Source organism: Bombus vancouverensis, chromosome 10, assembly GCF_051014615.1.
Source record: "Bombus vancouverensis nearcticus chromosome 10, iyBomVanc1_principal, whole genome shotgun sequence".
In the NCBI taxonomy this organism is placed as follows: domain Eukaryota; kingdom Metazoa; phylum Arthropoda; class Insecta; order Hymenoptera; family Apidae; genus Bombus; species Bombus vancouverensis.
This window is the reverse complement of record NC_134920.1, coordinates 10,366,500-10,383,288: the sequence shown is the minus strand read 5'-3', so window position 1 is coordinate 10,383,288 and position 16,789 is coordinate 10,366,500. Positions and strand designations below refer to the sequence as shown.

General features: G+C 30.9%; 1 protein-coding gene across 9 annotated transcripts; it reads left to right on the top strand.

The window, feature by feature from the left end:
* The first annotated feature begins 594 nt into the window (after positions 1 to 594).
* Dap160 (dynamin associated protein 160) lies at positions 595 to 16,326 on the top strand. 9 transcript variants are annotated; one of them, XM_076622348.1, is made up of 35 exons: positions 595 to 929; positions 1,049 to 1,104; positions 1,325 to 1,478; positions 1,563 to 1,711; positions 1,790 to 2,017; positions 3,145 to 3,234; positions 3,644 to 3,817; positions 3,958 to 3,981; positions 4,263 to 4,421; positions 4,509 to 4,866; positions 4,942 to 5,155; positions 5,248 to 5,399; positions 5,483 to 5,605; positions 5,686 to 5,824; positions 5,890 to 6,204; positions 6,290 to 6,661; positions 6,742 to 6,899; positions 6,975 to 7,176; positions 7,243 to 7,527; positions 7,663 to 7,773; positions 7,946 to 8,041; positions 8,327 to 8,464; positions 8,559 to 8,685; positions 8,770 to 8,934; positions 13,074 to 13,201; positions 13,280 to 13,386; positions 13,459 to 13,531; positions 13,594 to 13,800; positions 13,876 to 13,959; positions 14,043 to 14,198; positions 14,269 to 14,415; positions 14,482 to 14,722; positions 14,892 to 14,966; positions 15,673 to 15,846; positions 15,927 to 16,326. In XM_076622348.1, the coding sequence occupies exons 2-35, from the start codon at positions 1,083 to 1,085 to the stop codon at positions 16,076 to 16,078; spliced, it is 5,499 nt and encodes a 1,832-aa protein (XP_076478463.1). In that variant the 5' UTR covers positions 595 to 929; positions 1,049 to 1,082; the 3' UTR covers positions 16,079 to 16,326. The 9 variants fall into 9 exon arrangements, with proteins under 9 accessions (XP_076478463.1, XP_076478464.1, XP_076478462.1 ...); XM_076622349.1 differs by lacking the exon at positions 3,145 to 3,234 and adding an exon at positions 2,355 to 2,450 and having other exon boundaries at positions 6,742 to 6,893; XM_076622347.1 differs by lacking the exon at positions 3,145 to 3,234 and adding an exon at positions 2,355 to 2,450.
* The last annotated feature ends 463 nt before the right edge of the window (positions 16,327 to 16,789 follow it).

The following is a 16,789-nucleotide window of genomic DNA, read 5'->3' as shown; positions in this document are numbered from 1 at the left end:
TGCAAATATCAATGAACCAATTGATTCTATACCTGTTTAAAAAAAGTAGTTGATGGTAATTAATAGGTTATTCATATTTCCGGTCTCGAGTATAACGATGTAAGATTATATTTTTAAACGAGTAAACAATATATTGATCGTTTGATGCAGTGTAATAACATCTGAACCATCGTGTAGAATTTTCTACTTAACCATTTTTGACCTGAACTTGTTCGTAAAATATTAGATTACTACCTTATTATTCTATCAGCTGAATCTATTGTTTAATTTCAATTGTGAAGTCTTCTTTCTGGCATATGTGTTTAACAAGGTCGACCAGATTAATGGAGTAAATTTCAAGGAAATACGATACTTCATTATATCGACACCAATATTTATATATTAAATTATAGGATTAATCAAACATTGTATCACGAATAAATATGATATACGTGTTAAAAAATTTCTTCTATTGAATGAAGTGCAGGAAATTTGAACGTTCGAACTAAGGGTTGCGGAAATAGCGATTTCTGCCGAAAATGAACGAGGCGGTTTCGGGTGAGCTATCGATTCCTCCCGAAGATTTACGGAAATAACCGAGGTCGTGAAAGTGACGTATGTACGTCAGTAGTGTGGGCCGACCCGCGTACTGTCGGTATAGTGAAGAAATCTGTCTGATTCTGTTTCTTACTAAAGGATCGCTAACGTCGCGACGTGCAATCATGAATTTCTTTTAGTAAAATTGTAAAAGAGGTCTCATAGCCAAAGAAAGTAGTTCACTGTTGTATGTTTGTGTAACTGGCGTGAGAAAAAATCTTGCTCTTATACGTGTGCGTTAGGGTCTCGATCAATCTTCAAGTTCATGAACTCGTAGTATTCAGTTAATTGGGTTTGTTCGTGATTGAATCTACGCTAAATTTATAGCGTTTCGACAATTCTTCTTTCGTGAGGTACATAGCGAGTCACTTTCGCTAAGTTCGGTCACCATGACCTAACCTTGAAATCACAAATTTCTCTCATCGATTTCTACAATAATTTTTATAAAAGTTATATATTTCTTTAATTACAGATTTGATTCGGTGGTCACCTACGGGTGAACAGAGATGGCCACCCCTCAAACTCCGGGTAAGTCAATTGTTTCTTTGTTTCCAAGCCTAGTGACAGGCATGCTCCTATTTAGTTGTCATGTTGACAGTAACTGAATTAAGGAGAGAACTGAAATTTCTGATTTTGTAGATATTATTGATTGAATATTAGACCATTTCTCAAATACTTTTACTTTCATTCAAAAGAAGTCGTTTATTTGAATATTATAAGATAAAAAAGGAGATGGAAATTCTTTCAGGTATGGATCCTTGGGTAATCCAACCCAGAGAACGTGCAAGATATAGAGAGCAGTTTGATTCTTTAAAACCAATCAATGGAGTTGTTACTGGAGAGCAAGCAAAAGAATTTTTACTTAAATCACAGCTTCCACCTGTCATCCTTGGACAAATATGGTATTAACATTTTATTATTATATCACTCTGGTATTTAATATCTTCAGAAATTATCATACATATCATAAAAACATGATTATATAGGGCTTTATCAGATACAGATGCAGATGGAAAAATGGACATAAATGAATTTAGTATTGCATGTAAATTAATTAATTTAAAGTTACGTGGTTTTGAAATTCCTAAAGCCTTGCCTTCAGCTTTAATACAGAGTTTGAAGTCACTATCTGCTAGTAAGTATGATAAAGATAGTAAATAATCAAGATTACTTCAATCATGAGTCCTGAACTCTAATGTTTGATAATATTTAGGTGATAGTAATGTTACGAACTTAACAAACGGAGCTGCTAATATTCTACCACAGAATAATGTTGCTTCATTAGTAAATTTATCTGCTCCACCACAAGTTCCAGTACAGCCTTTAATTAGTGGGATGCCTATGACTGGATCTGTTCCACGTCCACTTATAGGACCACCACCTGTAAATGGACCATTACCAGGACATGCTATTAGGCCTGTTTCACCAATGACCTTACCAGGTGATTACTCTAAAAATTTTATGTTCAAGTATCTAAAGCATATATAAATGAGTACATATGGTGAAAGAAATATAAATTTTCATAGTATTCATCAAAACTCTTACACTACTGTTAAGAATTCTATTTCACAACAAATACAAATCATCTTTCAGTTGAATTTATGATTGATGTATATCATAACAGCAAAATATTCCATTATTAAGAATTAGAGTCTATTTCAATTACTACCATTGTTTATTATAGATATTATAGATCCAAAAAAATAAGAAAAAAGATACATTTTATGTAACAAACAGCATTATGTAGCATTATTATACTTATGCATCATACTACACAGCATCACGACAAAGTAGACAGAATGTGGCTGCCACTACACATGCCACAACTCACACAGCGTCAAAGCCACCTGCTCGACCTGCACCACCCTCTGTGGGTATGTTATAAGAAGTGGATGTTTACATATGAATGATGTCTGAATTTTCTTCTAGTTCGTACCTTTCTTTCAAGTTTTGTAAAAATATGATTTTTCTTTAAGGCATATTTTTTCCTTTTTCTTGATATTATCAATAATATAATGTTATGATGTGCTGTTGTATATGCATTAATATTTTTATGCAAAGACTCATTTTTGCATGAAAGAACTCGCTATATTTTAAATAATTATTTATATTTTATTAAATCTAACTTGTAAAAATATTGTATGTCATTGGTATCATTTTAGGAACATAAAATATAATTAACTTTGTAATGTAAATAATACATATTATTTAATATTAACATATATAATAATGTGTACAATATCATTATCAAAATGGTATTACGTTATATTTTACACAATTACATATCACTAAAAGATAACACAAACACTTATCTTCAAAAGATATATTTTTATGCTTCATGTCTACATCTATATTTTTATTTCATTATAAAAACACACAATACAGTATGTATATTATATGTGACTTTATATGTATAATCAATGTTGCAATGGCTTTGTTTACTGATTACGCATATACATATTCTACTTTATTATTTTTTCCTCTCTATATATATCTTATATATATATATAACTGCCCACTTATGCAACTCTGTATACAATAATATAATATTTGTGCTGCAAAAAAAAGGAATCGTGCCTTCTACAAGTACTACCACTACCACTACCACCACTCCTAGTGGTGGTCCTTCTCAAAGACCTACACCACCCTCAAATATTGGTATGTTCAAAGTGCAAAGGAGATTTGAGAAGTAGTTTATCCATTTATTTAAAAGATAAAATTGCATGTAAATCTAGATAGTTTCCCATATCTTTAGAATTAAATTTTAATATAAAGAAATGATTCCTTTTTGCATTATATATTATTGCAATAAACACTTTACTTTAATAAAAGACCATCCAATAGCATCAAATACATACATTTTAGTATAAAATGCACATAATTATGAATTAATTTTGCCTTTATTACTAATCTTTCCAGTTGTTGCAGCTGTAATTTATATTATTTTATTTTTCAATTACTTTGCTATTGCTTTGCTTTGCTGTTATATCATGTTTTTATTTTATACATCTTATTTAAAGTAATTCTTTAATGAGATTGTTTTTAAAAATGTAATTATGTATTTTAGGGGCAAATTTTTCACCTGCTACTAGTGGTCCACCACCGAAGCCAGCACCGCCTTCATTTCCTAATAGTCCTGTCGCTACTGGGATTTCACCAGTCAAAGTTCCACCTGCTTCTGCAACGGCTATTGTTCCTCCTGTTGTTCAATCTGCACAACCAATGACTACATCTACCATGGGTAAAACCATATGTTCTTTTGTCCACGCTCTATTTCTTCATTATTTCTTTAATATTTATTTAGATTTTTAGTTTCCAGTGATATATTTGAATCAGAAAATTTATTGATTTGTGAATGATGTTTTATTCCTTTTTTTACAGATTTACTTGATCTTGAGTTTTCAGGTATACTTTATTAAATTCTGTAGAAGGACATAGTTGTTATTTTTACTTAATTTAACTAATAAATAATGTAACTTAAATATTCTTTTATGGTATTCTTAAATCTTGATTTTCCTATACCTTAAGCTAAGACTCTAATATAAGAAATACTGCACTACTGTAGATAATAAACTATAATAATTAGTAATTTAACATTATTAACTAAATCATTCATCGAATAGTATTTTTAATATCACACAGGAGCAGATAACATATATTTAATAAACATGTTTTTTTTCAAACAGGGATGTCTGCAGCAGCACCAATTGCACCTTTAAATACAACTCCAACACCAATGGCTGCTTTTGGTATGGCACAAGCAATGCCTATGCAACCATTATCTTGTACTAGTATGATTGCAGGTGGTTCTACTATGGTACCATCTATTGCACCAATGTCCACTGGTATATATAATTTAAGTTTTGTAATCATAAAGTATCTTGTTTTATTATTACATGATATGATTCATTATTTACTACATTTTCTTTCAGGAACTGGTGTAGTATCGACTCCTCCAGTTGTAGGTTTACCTCTAGTATCAGCAACCACAGCAAGTACGTTAGTGAATGGTGTAATTGCTCAAACACCAGTATCTACAAGTACACCATTAAGCACAACTGCACGTCCACCAAGTATAGATAGGGTGGGTTCGGTTGATTCACAACATAGTCAGCATTCAGTAGGTTCTCCGCAATCTGTGGAATGGGCTGTACCTCATCAAACAAAATTGAAATATACTCAATTATTTAATACCTGGGACAGGGCGCGATCTGGATTTCTATCTGGCCCTCAGGCCAGAAATATTATGGTGCAGTCACAATTACCTCAACAAGTGTTGGCACAGATATGGTATAATAATATAACAGCAATAACAATCGAAAGTATAATTCTTAACATTTCTATAGAATGTAAATGTGTCACTAGGGCGTTAGCGGACATGGATTCGGATGGTCGTTTGAGTTGCGACGAATTTGTATTAGCAATGCATTTATGTGATATAGCTAAGCTTGGTGAAAAGATACCTACCACGTTACCAATTGAACTTATACCACCTGCATTCAGACGTCAACGACAAAGTAGCTTAACACTTTCACAAACTGGAACGGAAAACGTAGATCCATCAGCTGGTATGCCGCAAGTAAGTTCACTTTCTTTGTATATCTATATTTAAATAATTTCATAATTATGTATAATAATAGGTATTATCTATTACAATTGGTTTTCTTACAGACTTCTTTTGAAGACAAACGTAAAGAAAACTTTGAGAAAGGACAAGCGGAGCTAGAACGTAGGCGCAAGGCTTTATTAGAAATTCAACGTAAAGAACAAGAAGAACGTGAACGAAAAGAAAGGGAAGAGGCTGAGAAACAAGAGAAAATTAGGTAAACAAATGTTTCCTGAAGATTGGATAGGTGAACGTTTGTATTAAAGTGTTTTATATTGACTGAGAACAAATATTATACAGATTAGAACAAGAAAGACGAAGACAAGCAGAGATTGAGAAACAAATGCAAAGGCAGAAAGAGATTGAACAGGAAAAGGAAGAACAACGAAAACGAGCTCAAGAACAAAGAGAAGCAGCAAGAAAGTAAGTGAAATTTTATATGAATATTTGCATCTATAAAGATCTTAAAAATTTCCAGTAATGCAAATTTGTTCTTTTAACAGAGAGATGGAAAGACAACGACAATTAGAATGGGAAAAACAGAAATCACAAGAGCTTCAAACTCAGAGGCAGAAAGAACAAGATGTCTTACTAAAATTGAAAGCAAGAAATCAAACATTAACTATCGAATTAGGAACACTTGTAAGTATTGAAGAGATTATTAATAAACTAATTAGTATCTATATAATATTTTGGTTACAACGTAGAACGATAAAGTGAAAGAACTATCTCAAAAAATCTGTGACACTCGAGTTGGTGTATCTGGAGTAAAAACGACGATTGATGGAATGCGGTCGACACGTGATGCACAGTTACAAGAGATGGCTGCCTTAAAGAATAAACTTCGAGAACAAAACCAAAGATTACTAGCCTTGAGTCAAGAGAAAGCTCGAATCGAAGCAAAGAATAAGCTAAATACAGCTATGGAGTCGGCGGGCCAAGAAGCAATCAAAATGGCATTCGATAATAAGCAAATTACCCTGAAACAAATGAAGGATAAAATTGCTGATTTGCAACAACAGGTATACTTAAGTATATCAAAATACAGTGTAATATATAATATGTTAAAAGTGCTGTAATTTTTTAATATGAAATTAATATTAACAGATTGATGCTAAAATGGCTGACATAGAAAATAATAATGGCCAGCTTCAAGATATTAAAACGCAACTGGAAACTTTAGTGGCTGACTGTAAGAACCTTTACTTAACTTTCGAAGATAAAAAATTAAAAGTTTTAGAACTCAGAGCAAGTGGTGGTACTGGAGCTGGTACTGATTATACAACATCTGCATGGGGTGATAGTGGTTGGAATGATACTTCAGCGGCAGTTAACGATTCTGCATGGCCCGTTAATGATGCCACCACAACTAATGCAGTGGAAGAAACTACTCCAGGGGTTATGAAATATAGAGCTTTATACGAATTTGTAGCTAGAAATCAAGACGAAATATCGTTTCAACCTGGTGATATTATCTTGGTATTATTATAAAACTATATTCGTATATTAGAACAATATGAAGAACATAGAATATAAAAATTATATTATTCTTCTAACAGGTACCGCCTGTTCAAAATGCAGAACCAGGATGGATGGCTGGCGAAATTCGTGGTCATACTGGTTGGTTCCCGGAATCTTATGTAGAACCAATAGATGTTGGCAGCGCAAATGATAATGCTTTCGTACAACAAGACAGTGTGGAGAAGAGAACGTTAGAGTTAGTTAATTAAACTGAAATTATAGTTAATTGCTAAAAAGATATATAATTTACTATTATATTTATTTAATATAGAGGGATTGCTGAAGTTCCTGAGAATGTATCTGATGCCGGATCACTCGGCGATGAGCCTCCTCCTGTTGAACCTATCATACCTACTCTTGGATTAGGTGTAGTTTGTGATATACAAGTAACCACTTTGTATCACTATCGTCCTACGATAGAGCAACATCTTCCCTTCGAAAAAGGAGATATTATTAAAGTAGATGAACAACAGGTTAGTATAAAGATATATTCACAGCATATATATACATTTACATTAATGCATTTTTTAACTCTTTAGGGGGATTGGTGGTATGGTACATCTGGTAATGGAGCTAAGGGTTGGTTCCCTAAATCGTATGTCAAGGAAATTTCTGCTAATCAAACTGCAGTAGTTGAAGGACTTAATGAATACTACGTAGCCTTATATCCGTATGATTCCGCCGAAGTTGGAGACTTAACTTTCAACCAAGGAGAAGTTATATTAGTCACTAAAAAGGAAGGTGATTGGTGGACAGGCACTACAGGAGATAGGAATGGAATTTTTCCTGCCAATTATGTAGAAAAATGCGATGCTCCAGATCAGGTAAAATGGTGGTTCTCCTTCCATTTTATTGAGTGAAGTTTCAATAACTAATTTCAACTTTTACTATACAATGTGATGATATGCATAAGAAATAAAACAAGATTTTAGAATTTTAACATATATAACATTAATCAGGGTGCCTCTATAACTACTAACGTATCTGAAACAAACGCGATTACTGAAACAACTGAGGACACAACCACAAGTAATCATGAAACAGCTACTTCAATTGCTCAGACAACATTGGTTCGTAATATTTTGATTGTAATGTTTCTACTTTCTAACTATGTTGAGAATACATTTCCTCTGTATTGTAAAAAGCTATTGTGTATTTAAAAGCTTTATAGATTTAATTTTGTACGCATTAATAATTAGCCTGTAAGGTATAAAGATAGACGCACATATATCCCATGTTTAGCAAGCAGAGAAAACTGCTGAGCAGCTTGAAGATGAAAGACAAGCCGCGGAAGATAGAGCAGAATTGCCAGATTTTTCCGCAATGGCTGCGCAGCAGGTAATTAATATGTGCTTATGACATATATGTAATTTAGAAATATTTAATATTGGTTATTTAATAAAATTTAATTGTTTTTTTTTATTGCTGATGTCCCGTTATCGCAGTATCATAAGGTACTTTATTTGTTACAAAATGTACCTGCTAAGTACTGTCTTATATTTTGTGCTTGATATCCATATATTATGGCTTTATAAATAATAATATACATTTGTAATATTTATAGCATATATATATGAGTAGAATATATAGTATATTTTTATAACACAAAGGCTTTGTTGACAGAGAGGAAGGAAACCTGAAATTGTACAAGTTATTGCACCTTATCAAGCCACTAGTTCTGAGCAGTTAGATTTACAAAAGGGGCAATTAATAATGATTCGTAAGAAGACAGATAGTGGCTGGTGGGAAGGAGAATTACAGGTATAATTTATTAGTCCTTCCAAATTAACTATGATAAAATAATGTTTTTTATTTATAATTGTATTATATTTCGTGTTCTTGCTATACTGTTTAGGCACGTGGTAAAAAAAGACAAATTGGTTGGTTCCCAGCTTCTTATGTTAAACCTTTAACCAGTAGTAGCAATCGAAGTACACCTGTTTCTCATGGATATCAAGACTCTCCTACAGATCCAAATGTTGGTGAGTAGTTTTTAACTTTGTGTAATGTCATTTTATATGCACTAAATATGAGGAACATATCAGTAACATATTTTACCAATATAGAACGCGTTATGGCATTGTACCCATATCAGGCTCAAAATGAGGATGAATTAAGTTTCGAGAAAGGCGACGTTATAACCGTACTTGCAAAGGATGAAGCAGCATGGTGGAAAGGCGAATTGAACGGAATGTCTGGCGTTTTCCCTAGTAATTATGTATCTCCTATGTGTAAGTATTCTTTTTTATTTCAAAGTTTTACATTTCTTTTATAGAATTTGAAATATAATTTATGTCTATCATAAGTGTTTAATAAGGAGCAGTTTTGAAACAGTTTTGTAACCTACTAATGCAATACAATTTGAAATGATATGAAACAAATATAATTGCTATACCATATTTGCAATTTATAATACACGGATAGACGGACGACCGTCAGGTTTCAAATTTTATCTATCATTATAAGATATAAATCGATGTTATGACAGTATCAGTCTTCAAAATTTTAATAACGCAATTTATAAGTTAATGCGACGGTCGTTTAGTAGGACCACATAAAATAGTAATTTCCTGAATACTATTTCATCTACTTATACATAATGTATATTTTCATACTGTATAATTCTATATTTTTAAAAATATCATAAAAATCTGCTTTTAAATACGTTATTATTTACATATTATAGTCATTTATATATATAATATTTATCTAATAACTTGTAGAATTAATTTGAAATTAACTATAAATTACAGGCATAAATAAGATAGTTATTGAATATTTTGACAAGTTCTTTGATAAGTTAGATATATAAATATTACTTATTGATTTTCATTGTTTGTAGTCTATGAGAACTACATTTAATTTATGATAAAAAATTATACGGAAACAGTGTTTCTTTCACTATTATACACTACGGATGTTATGTGTGCTTCCTCCTCTGATATGGCTGCGTTCAAATTCCGCCTTTGGCTTGGAAAGCGGTATATCAAAGATAGCGGTACTTTACAATAATCGTTATTTTATTTCTGGTCTATTTATAACGGGTAGTTTTTTGCGGAATCAGTTATCAAAGAAGCGTACTTTCTCTATTATACAGCCTGCCTGTCTGCCTGCATGCCTGCCTGTCCGTCCGTCTGTCCGTTTGAGGTAGCTGCTTCGTTTCAATAAAATATTTATAGGATTTTATATATATGTATACAATTAAAGGAAAATTATATAATATTATCTAATATTTAGTACAAAATTTTAAATTTATCCCTATTTTAGAAATATCGTATGATTAAGTGTAATCAAAGAGTTAGATAAGAAAAACATTTTATTTAGCATATATTGTATCAAATTATAAACGTTATCATTATAATATAAATAATCATTATAATCACATTTTTTATTTTACTTATTTTTATTATTTATTATTATTTTATTCATCTATATAATCTTTGTTAATTTGCTTTATTATTTTAAGCTATTGCTTCATAAAGTATTTGAGTGGAATTATAATATCAATAGTAGTGTCATAAAGCGAAATAGCTACTTCAAGGAATTTGAATATCTGTCTTTAATACTTGGAAGCAATCCTTTTTACTAATTGTTATCTTTCGCCTCTGCTTAACATGCAGCATAAAGGATAGCAGAGCAGCACCGCAGCATTGCAGGCTAAAATAAAAGCGTCTCGAGTGCAATAAGAATGATAGCAGTCTCTACACTGAACGCGACATGTTACAACCAACAAGTCTCATCGGTGGAGACAATGAGCATAGAAATGAAAGCAAAAGAAGGGAAAGACAGACTCAGGGCTGGTTCTTCGTTTTTATATTACTCCGAATTATTGCGAGTCTTTTTCTTCTGGTTCAGGGTCCTACTCGGTCCTTTATTTTCATTATCGTTCAAATTGTTACCATATGTTTTAATGACTATTATCCTTTAAACTATTGAATCTCTACGTATGGTTTACAAACGCAATTACCATTGCGTAGTATTTATATATATAATATATATATATATACTCATAAAGGAGAGCGCTAAATATTGAGTAACTAGTTAATATCGTGTTATTACAACCACCTGACATGTGCACCAAATCCTACCTCAACCCTCTACTTTAATTTAGGACAGAGCTTAAAAATCGAATATGATTTCTTTAACCATTTGAAATAAAATCCATTAGTATCTAATATCTCAAATAAAAATTGGAAGGAACATATATTTATTTAAGAAGTTTAATTTTTAGAGGACATTAGACGTATTTTCTGTTTATACTAGCACTTTTGGCCCAAAAAAAAATTTTTTAAAATCCACAAAAATGCGGTTATATTCAAAGATATAACTATAGTAGAACAGAAGAATTTTCTGCTAGAAGCAAAGACAATAAACATCGAAGTATTTATCTGTAAAACATTCATACTACTCTATGTATTTAACATTTGAACAGCTTTATGTGTAAATAAAAATATAGAAACATTATTAAATAATTAAAGGGCTTAAAGTGTTAGATCAATAAAAGTTACGTGTACAAGTGCTATTAGTAGTATTAGAACTTTATAATTAATGTCCCTGAGAGTGAAGTTTTTTAAAATGTTTAACTGCTGCCTGTCTCTGTTCCCTTCTCTTCTATTAGCATTAGTACGTTATTTGGTGTGCAATACAGATGGTTTGTACAGTTATATTGCGCCGAGGCCTAGAGCAACAATATGGGCAACAGAATATTATTTTTCTGCTTGTCTTCAATGTAAAGGGAGAAGGAGTTGTTAAATCATAGTGTTGAATATTTCATTTAACCTTTTCTTTACCATGGGTGAAGAGTTTGTTACAATGTATAGGAGATATTTACATAGCCTTGAAATTTTTGAACAATTACACAGTCTATAACTTCTGTTTAAATTCAAAATTTTATATGTAAGTATAGGAATCAGAAAGAGATGTAGTAATACTGTGCATAATGTTTACAAAGAGAATTAAAATATTGCTCTCTTTTGAATTCAATAAGTTTTAACCAAATCCATTGTTCCTATTTATTTATTCTATATATGTATAGTTATTATTTGTTTTCTGCTTTGAGTTTTGTCTGATAACATAATGGAAGATGATGTGCTCCTTCTTCACAGCCTTTTATTATAGAGCCTAAATCATCATTAAAATATCATTAATAATAATCATAAAGTTAGGTAGATATTATCTCCAGTGGTGAGAATGATTTGTTAAGTAATGTTATATTGTCGTAAACCAGTTTTTCCATCAATTTACCCCTGAGTATAATAGTTTAGATTATTTAAGGATAGGGTACCTAAATGTTATTTCACAAATGTATTGTTATTTACTTATTCTTTATTTATATTTATTGCTTATAAGTTTACGAATCTCTGTGCTGAGATACTTAAATGTCGCTTTATTATTTTGAAATAATTTACTATTTTTACTTCTAATTACTCCTAATTTTGTAGTGTTTAAAATTTTATACAAATTTTGCGAAGTAATACAAAATAATTAGTAGAAGAAATCGTTGAATGTATTGTATTACATTTAATATTCATTCCATTGAAATATTCAGGAATTTGATGGAATAACTAGTTTCGAATCACCGCAAAAGCGCACAGTAGATCAGCATATTTATACACTAATTAATCCTTTTACACGTTCTATATAACTCTTTGCAAAAAAATGTGTATAAATATGCCTGATCATGGAACTAAACATTGTGTGCTTAATATTAAATATTCTAGATGCGCCCATAATCTTGTAATCTTTATCTAAAACATGTTGACAATGTGTAAAGCAAGTTATGCAACTGGTTATTCTTAGATGAGAAAAATACTTATGTAGTGCTATATCCTTAAGGTTGTTACTATTTGCAAAATATCCATATTGTTTGTTGTATCGTCGAATCTCATTATGAATCTCAAATTGTGTGTGGTATACTTTTGAGTGAAGGACACTGTGTGAGTGTGAACAAGTTTAAATCGTTCTGTATCTATTACAGGTTTTTGTTCACACTTCATGTGGATATATTTGAAATTTCTCATATGCATATACACGCCGTTCTTATACATATGTACACATATCCATACATAATATACAGACGTATTCGCAAAACTGCTGATTGAAATAAAGTATCTGTCTGTTGTAAAGTATTGTTGAGTACAACAATTCTCCATTACTCAGTGAAACCCGACGACTAACATAAATACTTAGAATATTTTCTTATGATTTTTAAGTTTCATTTCTCAAACATTTAATTCTTACAAAATTGTATGTAATAATTTTGCTAAAAACTTCATTTATTATTTGGAGCAAGTCACCTAAAATTAGCTAAAGTACATTTAAAAAAAAATAAGAAGAGACTGAAAAACCTCTGCATACATTTTATGTGTAGCTAATGAGATGACAACTAACTTACTAGTGGCTGGATTGGATTCCATGGAAAGAAAACGGCAAGAATACATAAAAGAACTTATCACAACTGAACAAGCATATATAGAAGACATGAGACTTGTTCACGAGGTATATAACAATTTTTATATAAAATAATTTCCTATGTGTTATATTTAAATTTATTTAAAAGTAAAAATTCTTTTACAGGTTTTCGAGAAACCTCTCATTGAAAGTTTAGTTTTAACCGTGGATGAAGTAGATAAAATATTTGTTAATTGGAGAGATATCATTGCGTGTAACGATAATTTCTTAAGGTAGCGTTTTATATAAATATAATTCAAAAAACATTTACAATACCAGTTAATTATTTAATAAATATTTTTCAGAACATTACGGATACGACGAGATAATAGTGAAGGAGGGATTGTAAGAATGATTGGAGACATTCTATGTGAAAATGTAAATTTCTTTTACTGTTTGTAATTAATTTTATATCATAGTTTAATATTCGTATATTTTAGATACCTAGAATGTCAGCATATATAAGATTCTGCAGTTGCCAAATATCCGCTGCTGTCTATCTTCAGAGATTGACTGAAACTATGCCAGAATTTGTCAAAGTTGCTCAAATTTGTCAGCAAGATCCACGTACAAAAGGAATGCCTTTGAGCTCTTTCCTTATAAAACCAATGCAAAGGATAACAAAGTATCCTCTTATTATTGGCAAAGTATCTATCATCTTTCTATTCTTGGTTTCAGAAAAGTATAAACATCTTTACATCAATTTACCATTATTATTTTAGATTTTAGAGCACACACCAGTTGACCATCCTGATAGGCAATATCTCCAAGAAGCATTGGCTAAAGCAGAAGAATTTTGTACTCAGGTAAAATTTTTAAAATATCAACTGTTCAGTTAAAAAAAAGAATTATTAACGTTTTAATATTAATTTGATTTATTTTACTGTAGGTAAACGAAGGAGTTAGAGAGAAAGAAAATAGTGATAGATTAGAATGGTTGCAAACACATGTGGCATGTGATGGTCTTGAAGAACAACTTATCTTTAATTCTTTAACCAATTCTTTAGGTCCACGAAAACTTCTTCATTTTGGTATACTTCATAAGGTAGGTCAAATCTAAGAGACCACATTTCTTTTATGTAATAACAACTTTATAATACCTTAATGCCTCTTAGGCAAAAAGTGGAAAAGAACTTGTTGGATTTCTCACAAACGACTTTTTACTGTTTGCTCAACCAGTACTCAGCAGAAAGTCTTCATCCACTGGACAACAGTTTTCATTTGAGAGAAACGAACATCAAAAATTCAAGATGTATAGAAAGGTATCTTACAGTAAATTACTGTAATAGCAGTATAACGGTACTAATGGAAATATTTATCTATTGCAGCCAATATTTTTAAACGAATTATCTTTTCTGGGTGATTCAGAAATGAATGGTAATATTAGTTTAGGTTCCTGTGAGGGTTCAGAAAATTCAACAAAAATATTGAGACTGAAAGACCAAAAAAAGCCAATAATATTATTAGCACCGTCTCCAAGTGAATGTTCACTATGGATCAGAAGAATTACAGAAGCAAGAAAGAAATTTATGGAGAACGAAAAAACACGTTTGCAAAGACAAAGATCAAGTAAGTCATACTTTCGTTATATCTAGCTACATATTATTGTTAAGTTATAATATACCCCGTGTTTATTTTTGTATCGTTATTGTAATAGTAACTTTCATAAGTATAATGCAACGTATAAGAATACAATAAATTTAACGTATAATAACGCGTAATATGTGTGAGTAAACAGAGCAGGCGCAATTTGGAGCGTGTGGCAGAATTCTTGTTACAGTGCTTGAAGGTTTCAATTTAAAGACAATACCTGGTAAGCTAAACTTGTGTGTGCTTAAGTTGTTTGCCTTTTCGTGCATGTGCTTTGCTTGGTTGCTTGATTGCTTGGTTGCTTGGTTGTTATTTTTTATTTTTCTGTAAAAGCGTACGATGAAAGGAAGGAAATAAAACCATCGAGGGTCATTCGCATCGCAATTACACTCTCTAACTATACAATGCAATTTTACTAACAAAGATCTGGCATGATTGTAGTTCGCAGAAGACCACCCCAGGGTAGACTTCGATTAGTAATTGTGGAAGCTGAAGATTTAATTATGTTGAAAAAAGGTAAAATTTTCTGCTTGCATGGAAGTTCTACCTTGAGACTTGGTACATGGACAGACTTATAGATAAACACAAATAAGATGAAAATTACAAAGAACTGAAAATCATACATTCTATATTTCAGCTAAACATTTAAAAAATTTTCTTTTCTATCTCTATTGCTTCTTCATTTCTTAAATATATTGCTCATGTATGGGAAGCCTTTTTTGCAGTAGTAGATGATGTTAGTATCTAGCTATTTAGTAACATTAAACTTAATAATATTATTATCTTACATCTTAGCTGCAAAAACTATGCAACTGCAATTTACACTTGCAATTTATGCTTTATTAATAGTATGAGCACTATAATCTATCCTACATAAAATTCAATTTTTTAATGTTATAACAATTATAATAAGATATCGAACTTTATAGGAAAGTGCAATACGTTTTGTAAAGTGAGTATGGGCTCACAGGAAGAGAGAACTGGTGTCATATCAGGAACTGATTGCCCTTTATGGGATACATCAATGCAGTTTCAAGTAAAGGATTTACTTGAGGATACTTTATGTATCACGGTCTTCGATAAAGGATATTATAGTCCAGATGGTAAAATTAATTCTATACTTCTCATATAAACATAACTAAAAGAATTTCAGAGTAACAAAATATTTTAAATATTATCACAGAATTTCTCGGCCGAGCAGAAATAAGAGTTGCTGACATAATGAGAGATAGTAGAGATTCGTGTGGGCCAATACAGAAACGTATTCAGTTACATGAAGTCGAAAAAGGCGTCGTTGTGCTAAAGTTGGATTTACGACTCTTTGGTAATCGATAAAAGGATTACATTACTTATATTTAGAAGTAAATGACTATGACATAAACTAAAAATTGTTATTGCTGACTAGATTTTCTATATCATTAATTATAAGAAAACAAATTCTTGCCTTAATGTAATTGGTAATTGTAGTTTGGTAATTATAAGTGATCAATAAGGGCACAAAACAATTAATATTTTATTGTATATTTATTTTATTGTATTTTAAGAAAGTTTATGATATATGCATTCTTTGCATTGCATCCTTTTCATCATATGGAATTGATATTCTGATATTAGTTTATAAGAAAGCGAGTACTTATATTGCTTTCCATGTTGTATAAAGTTCATCCAATCATGTCAATTCTTAGTCTTCCTTAGAAATTAATAATTTATATTCGTTTGAAGCGCCACAGTATTATTGTTATTGTAAAATTGATAGTATATAGCCAGAGAGCATTTGTTTTTTGTATTAAACACATTGTACAAAGTATGAAGCATTTAGGAGGGCATTAATATAAATAAACGAAGTATGCAATAAATAATTTAGGAATAATTTATTATATTAATTGCTTAGTATATAATTGCGATCATCAATGAGAAAGTAGAAAATAAGTAATGTAGTATACATTCTTCAGATTGACTCGTTAGATAGATTCAGACTGACTATGATAATGTATGAAGTAGATGTACAAAATATGATGGTTTCTACAATTTAACACAATAGAATTT

Excerpts from the sequence above, each read along its gene's own strand:
- Dap160 (XM_076622347.1), top strand. The coding sequence starts at position 1,083 with ATGGCCACCCCTCAAACTCCGG. Across the intron at positions 5,400-5,482 it reads GAGAAACAAGAGAAAATTAG|ATTAGAACAAGAAAGACGAA; the intron begins GTAAACAAATGT and ends AATATTATACAG. Across the intron at positions 6,205-6,289 it reads TTGCTGATTTGCAACAACAG|ATTGATGCTAAAATGGCTGA; the intron begins GTATACTTAAGT and ends TAATATTAACAG.